Genomic DNA, 12337 nt, shown 5'->3' on the forward strand with positions numbered 1-12337 from the left:
TGTTGCTGCTTTGTGTCTAGGGCTTCAACTGCATTCATAAGCTAGGGTCTGGAATTCTGAAGACAACTCACATGAATGTCAGCTGTAGACTCAGGGTTGTCAACACATCCATTCATGCCAGTGTGGTGTGTCCATGTGGTTCCCTCATGCAGTCTACACTGGTTGGTGGTGTCTGGTGAGGGTAAGCAGAGCAAGAGACAAGTGCAAGGTAAGGGTGTGTGAGTGAGTGGACTTGGCTCACCACTGCAGTTTCACAGACCTGTCATCAAGATCTCAGAATTCTTTACTACATTTTATTTTGCTGTTCCTCTTTTTTAGGTTTTGACAAAACCAAACTTGAGTCAATGGAAGAATACCTTAAAGCTGTGAAATTGTTTCGAAATGATGAGAATTCTTCAGAACCTGAATATTCTCAGGTATTTGCAAGTAACTCACGTAGGAGTGAGTAGAAGGATAACTGCCTGTGCATAATCATATTTATACGTGTTTATTAGCTAGGTAACTTTGGGAAGTGTGCACCACAGAGTTCTTAGAAAATTGCAAATTTGTAGAACAGTTCCAGCAATATAGAAAGTGCTTAATGAATGTCAGCCAATAAATGCTTCTTGTGGCCTCGTGAGTGATAGCTGTTAATAAGAAGGTCCATTTCTGACCCATTATTTTAATTTTATAGCAACATTTAGATAGATTCTGCTTGTAGTACATTTTGGCAACATTTTGCAAAATCTACTATTTTGATTTGTATTTAATTATGACTTTTATTGTCCATGATTTTGGGGGGGAAAAAAAAGACTGGTAGAGTAAAATTGAATTGATTACTAGAAAACCATAGCCAGAGCTGGAGCTATATCTCAGTTGGTAGAGTGCTTACTTACTATGCATGAACCCCAGGGTTCAGTCTCCAGTACCTGGTCACCCACACCTGCCATGAGGTGGAGACAGGAGACTCAAGTGCAGCTCAACCCTCGGCTCTACACAGTAACTTTAAGGTCAGCTAACACAATAGAAGACCAGACCTCACACAAATAAAAAGTCCTAGCTGTGCCCAGAACAGTGGTTCATACTTGGAATCACAGGACTTTGGAAGCTGTAGCAGGAGGATTGTAAATTCAAAGCCAGTTTGGACTACATAGTTCAGGGCCAACCCAAGCTGCCTAGGGTACCCATATTTTTTGTTTTTTGTTTTTTTTAAAACCTGTTTTTACCTTGTAAACTGACAATAGTTGAAAATAAAGCTAAAATCCATTTGCTGCTTTTCTCAGTGGACCTGGGTAAGTTTCCAGCAACCATAGGTCTCAATCATCTGTAACTCTAGCTCCAGGAGATCTGACACCCTCTACTGGTCTCTATAGGAGCAGACATGCTGTTCACATGCATATAGTGCTGGCAAATAGTCATACATAAAAAAATAAAACTAAAAATTTTAAAAATAATAGTAAATTCCTTCAGTGTTTATTTAGGTCAAAAAATAGGATCAGTTGAATTTATTAAATATAGTAGGATCCATCAGAATAATTTTGGCCATTAAAGAATGATGAGAATGTAATGAAGAATTATTAAATTTGCTGTACCTAACTACATAAAATAAAATGCACAAAGGAAATAATAAGTATTTGGATATATAAATAGCTAATTGGAAACTGAGATTTTAACAAAAATAATGACTTTTTAACCAAGAAATACAAGCCATCTCAGGGAACTAGCCAGAAAGATCCTCTGAAGCCACACAGAGAATGGAAACCTTTCTCTGTTACATTCCCTGACTGTACTCTGTTGACCAGGCATCACATATGGTGACAGAGGAGAAATGTTTACTAACCATTAACTTCACGATTTAAGAGTAAGGCATGGATGGGATTAGAACTCAGAGGCAGTGAGTTGATGATTAGCAGAGGTTCTTGTGCAAGCATCTGTTGTGACAGTGGTTTTGTTTTTGTTTTAGGGCAGCCATATGTAGCCCAGGTTACTGTATAGTTGACGATGCCTTTGAAATAGTTTGATTACAACTGATAAACCATCAACTCTGATTTTGTGTAATGCTCAGGGTAGAACCCAGGGCCTCATGCATGCTAGGCAAGCCCTCTAGCAACTAAGCCATATCCTCAGCCCTTTTGATAGTATTTATATTTGTAGAGAAAAAACATGGGATAAGCCATAATTTTTTTTTTTTTTTTTTGGTTCTTTTTTTTTTCGGAGCTGGGGACCGAACCCAGGGCCTTGCGCTTCCTAGGCAAGCGCTCTACCACTGAGCTAAATCCCCAACCCCCATAATTTTTATAAACTCTATTAAAATAAATGTACTCATTTTGCTTATAAAGTAATGTTTGCTTTTGTATTATTTTTTGGAAATTCTGATCTTTTGTCCTCCATTCTCTGTTTTTCTAGGTGATACAGATTAATCTGAATTCAATAGTTGCATCTGTCAGTGGTCCAAAAAGGCCTCAGGATAGAGTTGCTGTAACAGATATGAAAAGTGATTTTCAGGCTTGCTTAAATGAAAAGGTAAGTTACTTTATTGTTACTTTTATGCTGTGTAAAGAGCCAACAGGGTTTGGGATTGATTTCTAAATTCAATCTACTGCTCCCCTCCCCACTTCCCCATACGCTATTGGTAAATGGCAGCAGCCTTGTTTGGGTCATAGTTTGAATTATATCTATTTAAAGTAATCAAAAGTTAAGTTTCTCAGTCACAGTGATTTCCTTTCAAGTGCTAATCAGTTGCCTGACAGTACAGTCACCATCTACATCACTGAAGAATGTTTCATTGGCTTCACCATTACACACTTCCTACCAGGAAGAAACCATTGCACTGTGTAATTATTCTCATTGAATTTGTAAAAACAACAAAAACAAATAACCATGGCTCTGGGGTTTCTGATTTTTTTCTTTAAAGTCATGACTGTAGTTTTGTCTCTGCAGTCTGTTAGGAAACAAGAGTTGGGTTTTCCTCCCAGTCCTTGCTTTTTAGTTTCCTTAGTTTTTATTTAGTTTTTATTTGGAAAATAGTAAACTCATTCAGAAGTAAGGTGATCTCTGATGGATTGCTGTGTATGTGTTAGGCAAATTTAGCACTTACTAACTCATAGTAAATCTTACTCATTCCTTCTACACTCACACAGTTGAGTCCTTTGGGGCTGATCTTTAGAATGGGAAGAATTTCTACCATGTTGTTGAAAATTCCTGTAAGCAGGACTGACTAGGAAATGTCTGAGTTGGGACTTGATTCTGGGTGGTTGACTATAATCACTTAATAGATAAAAGTGTTGCTTATGAACACCACTAGACTCCTCTTGTAAATATTCAAATCTTATTTAAGATGAATTACACCTTCTGAATGGTATAGACCTTATGTGTCACAGTAGGACTTTGACTGTTAAATGATCAGGTGTCAGATGTCCAAGTTATGCTTATCAGTCCTACCAAATCTGTAATAATTACATACAAATTTATAGGTTGGATTTAAAGGCTTCCAAGTTGCAGCAGAAAAACAAAGTGATACTGTCTCAGTTCGTTATGATGGAAGTGAGTATAAGCTGTCCCATGGGTCCGTGGTCATTGCTGCGGTTATCAGCTGTACCAATAACTGCAATCCATCGGTGATGCTCGCTGCAGGTAGGTTGGGATTTATATGTTCTCTTATGTAAATTGCTGTTTGCTTTCCTGTTACAGTCATTTCTATTCCTTAGACAATGTATCCATGTTTGTGTTTTATATTGAAGGACACTGAAATTTTTAATTAAGTTTTTAGGAGCTTTTAATTTGTAGTATTTTTATTATACAGAAGGTAGCTTTTGAAAAAAATATCTATTAATTTTAAATTGTTTCTGTCTCTTCACTAAATTTAGAAGTAATGCTTCTCAGCAGGTATTACTTGGGCTTTTTCCAACCAGTTCACCCTTTCAGTCTACTCTGCAAGTGGGGAATTCCTGGCATGTAGCGTCAGTTTGTATGCAGGGTGACAGCATTACCAATGTTTAATTGCTCTTTGTTTACAGTGATTATGGCATTGATTCAATCAATAGCAGTCATGTATGCATATTCTTTTTCCCCTGTTTGTGTGATGGTATGGTGTTAGCCTACCCATAATAATTTGCAGCATGATGTTTCTTTACTAAGAATTTTCATTTGTCTTCAGTGAACTGAATATGTAGAGTAAAATGCACAGAGTAATGATATTAAGGTTTTATAAGCTGGAGAGATGGCTCAACAGTTAAGGGCACTGGTTGCTCTTCCAGAGGTCCTAAATTCAACTCCCAGCAACCACATGGTGGCTCACAGCCATCTATAAATGTGATCTGATGCCCTCTTCTGGCCTGCAGGTGTACATACAGATAAAGCACTCATAGATATTAAAAAATCGTAAACTTTAAACTTTTTTTATGAATTTGAGCTTTTTACTATAAATTGTAGTATGATATTAAAGACATCCTTTTCTTGGTTTTTATTCTAATGTGAAGAAGGTAAGGACACATTGTTGATTTTACAGGTCTTTTGGCTAAAAAGGCTGTTGAAACTGGTCTACGAGTTAAACCTTATATAAGAACAAGTTTGTCTCCAGGCAGTGGGATGGTTACACATTACCTCAGTTCAAGTGGAGTGTTACCCTACCTTAGCAAGCTAGGGTAAGTGACATTTACTGTTATTCACACCTAGACTGGTATTCAACAGGTGATAAATATATTTGTTAGAAATCAAAGAGAGAAGTAAAAAGGAAAAATACCACTTAAAAGGGTGGATAGTCCCCTCAGAGTCAGTCCAGGACACACCCAAACACCAAATTCTCAGCACAAAGGAGATTTTATACCCAGAGGGGCAAGCAGATGGGGAGGCTACAAAGGCAGGTGGCGGTGGCAGCAGCAAGAAGCAAGCAGGGTTTTTTTGTTTTGTTTTGTTTTGTTGCAGGAGTGGATTTTTAAGGAGAAAAGGGAGATCTGTGCTAGGATGAGTTGGTAAATCTTGATTAGATATGTTAGCCAGATAATGAATTTTGATTGATGAACCTTGGTGTTTAGTCTCAGGAATTGAGTCAGTGGCAAGTAGGGGAATTGATCTTGGGAACCAGCTTTAAGAAGATAGTTTAATGGTTTTTAGCAAGGAAGAAGGAAAGATGAAAGACAAAACCTGTCAGCGCCCATGCTTGCCTGCCGTGCTCGGGACTGTGAGAGCCTTTCACTTGTCCCTTACCATCATCACACAGTCTGGTGTCTGTGGAGCCGGTGGTCGTTGGGAATATTTTATCACCAAGGCACTTGGAAGTCAAGCGCATGGTCCGTAACCTCAGGACGGGAAACCAAGTCACAGTGGGGACACTGTTAGAGTGGTGTGAGGGAGTACCCAGTTCTCATGAACCATGTTCAGTTCAGAAAAGAGTAAAAAAATAATGCAAGTTGGATAATTTAATTGAGCATCTTTAATCCCAGCACCTGGGAGACAGAGGCAGGGGGATCTCTGTGAGTATGTGGCCAGCCTGGTCTACAGAGGTAGTTCTAGGACATACAGGGCTACAGAGAAACCTTGTATTGGGGAGCAGTGAGGAGAATTGAACAAATTGTCTTGATTCAGGTTTTGCAGAGTTATTGGGTCTACAATATGCAGGTTAATTTTCTGTGAAGCTTAAGATAAACAACTTTTACATTTCTTTCTTAGTTAAGTGATGATAGTGTAATTTTGGAAAATAATATTTTTACATAAATTATCAGTCCTTATTAAAAGCCTCATAAATTTTAGATTTTTTTATTTTGCCTTTAGAACAGCAGCTAAAGTAATTTAGAGGCTTATGTTTGTAATCTTATTTTGGAATTACTGTCAGGGATTCTTCTTAGGTGTGTGCTTTGAGAAGTTGAGAGTTGAATGATGTACTCCCACTAGAGTGTCTCCTTACCCTTTTGGGACCTTCAATGAGCTGTTAGAGTAACGGCATCCTAATGTTTTAGAGCCTTTCAAGTGGAAACACGTGGATTTTTTAAAAGTGGCTTTATACAGTTCTAGTTATAATAGAGGAGCTTTCTAATATTGAGTGATAAATACTTTTGATCTAGTACAGATCTTGTAGATACGTAAGCTCTTGTAAGACTTAAAGTCAGTACAAATCATGCTACCAGTGAACTTTAATGTTTAAAACTGTGAAATTAATGTGCTGCTGGCAAAACAGTAATTTTACTGTGATAACAGAAATAAAGAGATAAGACTTGTCCTTTCTCTATAAATATACTATCCAGTCATGTTTCACTTTTCAAATGCAGGTTTGAAATAGTTGGCTATGGATGTTCAACGTGTGTAGGAAATACAGCACCTTTATCAGAAGCAATTTTGAATGCAGTAAAACAGGTAAAATGTGACTTAGCACATCTAGGTGTGTTTTTATTGTTTTTGTTTTTAATAAGGATACTTCAATATCTACTTAAGCATCAGGGTTAAGAAATAGAAGCTAATTTTAAAAAGTAGACATACTTATGAGTGGGATTGTGAGCTTCTTTGAAAGTTGCCCCAACTCGTTTTAACTGTATCTTGTTAGTGAATTACAGACAGTGTACATCAATGTGTATGTTGATATTTATACTTGAAACTCTTGGGAAGAGTAACTTGTGGATCCTAAAGTAATACAAAGAATTACTTCTACATTTTAAAAATAATTCCTTAGTAATATAAGGAACTACTAAAGTATAAGAATGGTAGTTCTGTACTTAAAAGTTAATGAAATGTTTTTTGTTTGTCTGGCTCTCAGAACTATATTTTTTGAGACAAATTTTATAATTGTGTGAGTATATATAAGTTCTTGAATCAAGTATATTTGTTTTCCCCCCTTAGGGTGATTTGGTTACCTGTGGAGTTTTATCTGGAAACAAAAATTTCGAAGGTCGTCTTTGTGATTGTGTCCGTGCTAATTATCTCGCCTCTCCACCCTTAGTGGTGGCTTACGCCATAGCAGGCACAGTGAATATAGATTTCCAGACAGAGCCATTAGGTGTGTTTTCCTATATATTATCTGTATGTTTATATGTATACTTGTGTGCACTTTTTCCCAGAAGTTGTTAAAACAGATTCTTGATGTGAAAGAAAACACGCAGTGCTTGTTACTCCCTTACACCGTCCATTTTTCTGCTATTAATGTGTCTGCTGATGTGAAGAAAGAAGATGCAGATGCAGTTGGCGTGCAGTACTTAAACCTGAAACACACCCTGTTCTAAATCAGTTACTTGATTTCCGTGACTATTCTTTGAAAAGATAAGAAAGCTTTGAGGTGTTGGTTTTCCATTGTTGTTTTAATATGTGTACTGAATATTGAAATTTTGATCAGGTACTGACTCTACAGGCAAGAACATTTACCTGCATGACATTTGGCCTAGTCGAGAAGAAGTTCATCAGATAGAAGAAGAACATGTTATTTTGTCCATGTTTAAAGCACTGAAAGAGAAAGTAGAGGTAAGAGTCTTGTGGGACTTTATTCATTTTTAGCTCGTTTCTTTATTTTGAAGTAAGGTCTCACTCATACTAAGTGGGACCTCACTCCTTACAGGCCACGCTAACCTGTGACCTCAGCAATCAGCCCTTTCAGTTCTGGGATTTCAGGCATGATCCATGATTCTTGAGTTTTAGACAGAATAAAAATGTAAAATTTTGAATGTACAGTTTTTATGACTGAGTTTTTTTTAAAAAAACCTGTGTGTGTAAGTGTGTGTGTGTGTGTGTGTGTGTGTGTGTGTGTGTGTGTGTGTGTGTGTGTGTAAGTGTAAAACTATTAACAATGGTGGTGACAGACCTTTAATCCCAGCACTCGAGACAAAAAGCAAAAGAACTCTTGAGTTCTGCCAGCCTGGGCTACACAGTGTGAACTTTGGGGTGGAGGTGTTCTTGATGACATTTTCATGTTTGTGTCAACTGTACTCCTTTATTGCTCTCTCTTGTCCCCACTATTTCCTGCTGGATTCCTTCCTCTTCCCAAACAGTATCCCTTCTGCATTCACATGTATGTGTGTTCAGGCAAGCATTTAAAAATTTTTCGCATGTGAATGGTGTGAGTGTGTGTGTGTTCATGTGTATGAATATGGGCCTGTGCATACCATGGCATGTGTGGAGGTCAGAGTACAACCTTGGGTGTTAGTCTTCACCTTCTACTGTATTGGAGAAAGGTTCTCGTCTTGCCACTGCTGCCAGCCTAGCTGATCCACAGCTTCTAAGTATTCTCTTACCTCTACCTCCCATTTTATCCAAAGACTGATTTGCAGCCTTATATCCTGCTTACATGGCTTCTCGGAGCTCAAACTCAGAAACACTGTGTCAAGAGATTTACACCCATTAATCCTCTCCCTACTCATAGTTCTGCCTTCTCTCTTATAGCTTTAAACATGGGCAGTATAACATACTCTTCTATGCGATGAACTTCTCAGCTAGAATGTCATAACGTTTGGGACATATTTTATTTTGAAATCTACATTACACATATTACACATAAGAGAAAAATACAATATCTGTATTTCTGAGTCTGGCTTATTTTTCTTAACATAATAATACTCTCTAGCTTCATTTCTTAAAAATGTCAGTTTGTTTCTCTTGGGTGCTCCCCACCACCTACCCCCCCCACCTCTCTCCACCACCTACCCCTCTCTCTCTATCTCCCTCCCCCCCACACAGAGAGAGAGAGAGAGAGAGAGAGAGAGAGAGAGAGAGAGAGAAAGAGAGAAAGAGAGAGAGAGAGAGATTCTACATGTGTGATATTTATCTTTGTTTCACCCCTTCCACATGGTCTTCTTCCTACTATTATATTTAAATCTAGATTCTCCAAGTAAGAGATTTTTATGTTTTTCTGAGTCTGGCTCATTTCACTTAACATGATGATCATCAGTCCATCTATTCTCAGACAAATAGCTCTTTTTTTTTTTTTTAATTCCTGAATAAAAGTACTACTGTTATATAAAACATTTTCTTCATCTGTTGATGGGCATTGAGGCTAGTTCTATAAATTGGCTAGCTATTATTGTTTCTGTAATTCTGCAAATGTCTGGTGAATTCATAATTTTTGATGTCACTTTATATCTGGAATTGCTAGTTATGAGGAGAAAGACCTAGAATATTCTCACTGATTTTGAGTTACTTTATGAAGTATTTATCATTCCTATTCAAATAGTTTAAAAAAAAATCAAAGTAAGTAAGAGCAAACAATTAATGCTTACTGTCACTAAAATCCTGGCCATGACAGGAAGCAGTGTCTTTTTAAGACTTTTCCTTTGTTTACAAATGAGCAGATACATCTATACAGTCTTTTGTGTTCAAAGTGTTGTATAAACTAGAGTATTCTGAAAATGCCTGTGTGGCAACTGCTAATTGAACAAAGAGCATTCTATCACAGAAAGACAGCGAACTGTAGAAAAAAATAATTAGCCAGCTTTGCAGATTCCTGTGATCCCAGCACTTGGAAAGCTGAGACAGGAGGAAAATCACAAGTTCAAGGCTGGCTTGGATTCCATCATGAGTTGGTTTTAGGACAACCTGAGTTACAGTAGGAGACTGTTTCAGAAAGAATGCTGGGTGCAGTGATACACATCTTTAATCACAGCATTGAAGGGACCAGGAACAGGCAGTTCACTATGAGTTAGAGGCCATCCTGGGCTATCTACTAGGGAGTTAGTTACAGGCCAGCCAAGACTACATAGCAAGACTCTGTCTCCAGAAAAAAAAAAGAAAGAAGAAAGTGATTAGGTAAATAATTGTATATTATGCTAAATGTATATAGAGAAAAGAAAATTTGAATAAGGATTAGTTGTTCAAATTTTGGAAAGCATGTTAGACGGTTTTGTTTTGAAGGCACCTCTTTTTGTAAATCAGACCAACATTAACTTTTGTTACCTGCATTAGCTTCCTGGGTGCTAGAACATACTACTATGTCTTGCTCACATTGCTGTTTTACACAAGATGGTTGTATTTAGTTTTACTTTTTGTATGTATGAGTATTTGCCTTTGTATATGTTCCTATACTATGTGTGTGCCTGGTGCTTGCAAAACTGGAGTTACAGGTGGTTGTTAGGACCTGACATGTGAATGCTTAGAATTGAACTTGGGTCCTCTGAAAGAGCATCAGTGCCCTTAACCTCTGAGTCATCTCTCCAACCCACTATTGTGAAAGGAGAGTGTTAGGGAAGGTAGAGAAAGGTGTTAGTAGACTAGACCATTGATGTAGTAGTGGAGACTGAAGAGAAATGGTTTGCTGCTGCTGTTATTTAAATTCCATTTAAAGACAAAACTAACAGGTGGTGATAAGGGACAAATACATTGAAAAAAATAAAACATTTCTGTGTGATATCTCAAAAGATTGATGACATACCTTACATACTCTATCGTTTTGCTGTGTGAGTATACATATTACTCATACATGTCTTTATGAGTTATTTAGTTTAAGAGTAGAGTGACTCGGGGGCTGGAGAGATGGCTCAGTGGTAAAGATCACTGACTGCTCTTCCAGAGGTCCTGAGTTCAATTCCCGGCAACCACATGGTGACTCAACAACCATCTGTAATGAGATCTGATGGCCTCTCACATAAAATAAATAAAATCTTTAAAAAAAAAAAAAGAGAGAGTAGAGTGACTCTATGAAGTTTTATATTTGTTTGCATTGAAACTTAACACTCAAAATTGCTCCTGAAAATTCGATGGGTTGAAAGTTTTAAAGCAAGTCTATTCTGAACAAAAATGTCATGATTTTTCAGTTGGATATGGTTTTTTTCTTTCACTCTTACCTAAGTAGTATTATTGTAGATATTTTTAAAGTCTCTTTTTCTGAGATATTTTTTCGGTCCATTCTTCAAACCATATTTGCAGATGGGAAATAAACGGTGGAATTCCTTAGACGCTCCAGATTCAGTGTTGTTTCCATGGGATGTTAAGTCTACTTACATCAGATGCCCTTCATTTTTTGATAAACTTGTAAGTACTGGTGTATTGTTTGATCTTTTAAAGATCAATTTTTTAAAAAAAGGGCTGGGAGAGAGAGAGTTCGTTCAGTGTTTTCAATTTTTTCTTTTTAGACCAAAGAACCAGCTGCATCCCAGCCTATTGAAAATGCCCATGTCCTGTTGTACTTGGGAGACTCTGTCACTACAGACCACATATCACCTGCTGGAAGCATTGCTAGGAGCAGTGCTGCTGCTAAGTACTTGACAAACAGAGGGTATGTATGTGTGCATGCATGCATGTGTGATGCATGTATGTGTTCATGTCTCTGGGGTGTCGCTTTACCTTCTTCCTCTGTTACTAAGAGGCTTTTCTTATGGTCCTATTCCTATATCCAGTAAGTACATGCTCTCTTAGGGATATTATTGTTGGCACATTTGTCTTTAGCAAGAATTAAGTAGCAGCTTGACCCCCTTTCCTTACAGTGTTATAAATTGAAGTCACTATTTTTAATTTACCTTTATTCAAACTAACAAGTAAATGAAGCTTTTAAAATCTAAAGAAATAACTGATTAATAAAAGCTTAGTTTGACACACCAAGTAGAGCCTGACCATTTGGTTCTAACCAGCTTCCTATCATTAAATTGTAGCAAATGTGTGCTTCATGGCACTATAAAATATGCATCAGTGAGGCCAGGATTGGTATGTATCAATATCAAGACTGAAAGGATCAAATTTGAATAGTCTAAATATATAGGAGGTATATTATTTTAAAGATGTTTTACTTGTGTACGTGTGTATGCACCCATGTTTGTGTATGCATCATGTATGTACTGCCCATGGAGGCAGGAAGAGGCTTTTGAACCCCTTGGAGCTGGAGTTGTGAGCTGCCTGACATGAGTTCCATAAACTGAATTCAGATTCCCTGCAGGAACAGCAAGCAGTTTAAATTACTGAGCCAAAGAGATACAAACTTAACACTAGAAAGGCATTGTCATTTCTATGTTAAAAAATACGGAGTTGTGGGGTTGGGGATTTAGCTCAGTGGTAGAGCGCTTGCCTAGCGAGTGCAAGGCCCTGGGTTCGGTCCCCAGCTCCAAAAAAAAGAAAAAAGAAAAAGAAGAGAAAAAAAAAATACGGAGTTGTTATCACTAAAGAACTGTGTTGGTGTCAGGAAGTTGATTTGTAGTGTTGATTAACTTTTGGACATTATTTGTTGATTGAGCAATTCAAATGGCAAGATTTTTATTGAAATGCTTTATAATAATTGAATCTATGAAGCTTGATTTGACAAAAATACTATAGGTTTTTTTTTCTTTTTTTTCGGAGCTGGGGACCGAACCCAGGGCCTTGTGCTTGCTAGGCAAGCGCTCTACCACTGAGCTAAATCCCCAACCCCAATACTATAGTTTTTATTACAAAGTTTCCTCCTAATACAATTTACTGCATTTCT

At 37.4% G+C, this 12337-nt stretch overlaps 1 protein-coding gene across 5 annotated transcripts in view; it reads left to right on the forward strand.

Moving 5' to 3' along the window:
• The window catches only part of Ireb2 (iron responsive element binding protein 2), an 83551-nt gene that overhangs the window by 63907 nt on the left and 7307 nt on the right, over positions 1 to 12337 (forward strand). For all 5 annotated transcript variants that reach the window (XM_039082090.2, XM_063266079.1, XM_063266078.1 and 2 more), the window contains 9 exons: positions 319 to 416; positions 2386 to 2502; positions 3453 to 3612; positions 4487 to 4622; positions 6243 to 6327; positions 6808 to 6964; positions 7298 to 7422; positions 10813 to 10917; positions 11019 to 11161. In XM_039082090.2, coding sequence (XP_038938018.1) covers positions 319 to 416; positions 2386 to 2502; positions 3453 to 3612; positions 4487 to 4622; positions 6243 to 6327; positions 6808 to 6964; positions 7298 to 7422; positions 10813 to 10917; positions 11019 to 11161 — 1126 coding nt within the window. The remainder of the gene's footprint in view (positions 1 to 318; positions 417 to 2385; positions 2503 to 3452; positions 3613 to 4486; positions 4623 to 6242; positions 6328 to 6807; positions 6965 to 7297; positions 7423 to 10812; positions 10918 to 11018; positions 11162 to 12337) is intronic.

Source organism: Rattus norvegicus, chromosome 8 (assembly GCF_036323735.1).
Source record: "Rattus norvegicus strain BN/NHsdMcwi chromosome 8, GRCr8, whole genome shotgun sequence".
Taxonomy (NCBI): Eukaryota; Metazoa; Chordata; class Mammalia; order Rodentia; family Muridae; genus Rattus; species Rattus norvegicus.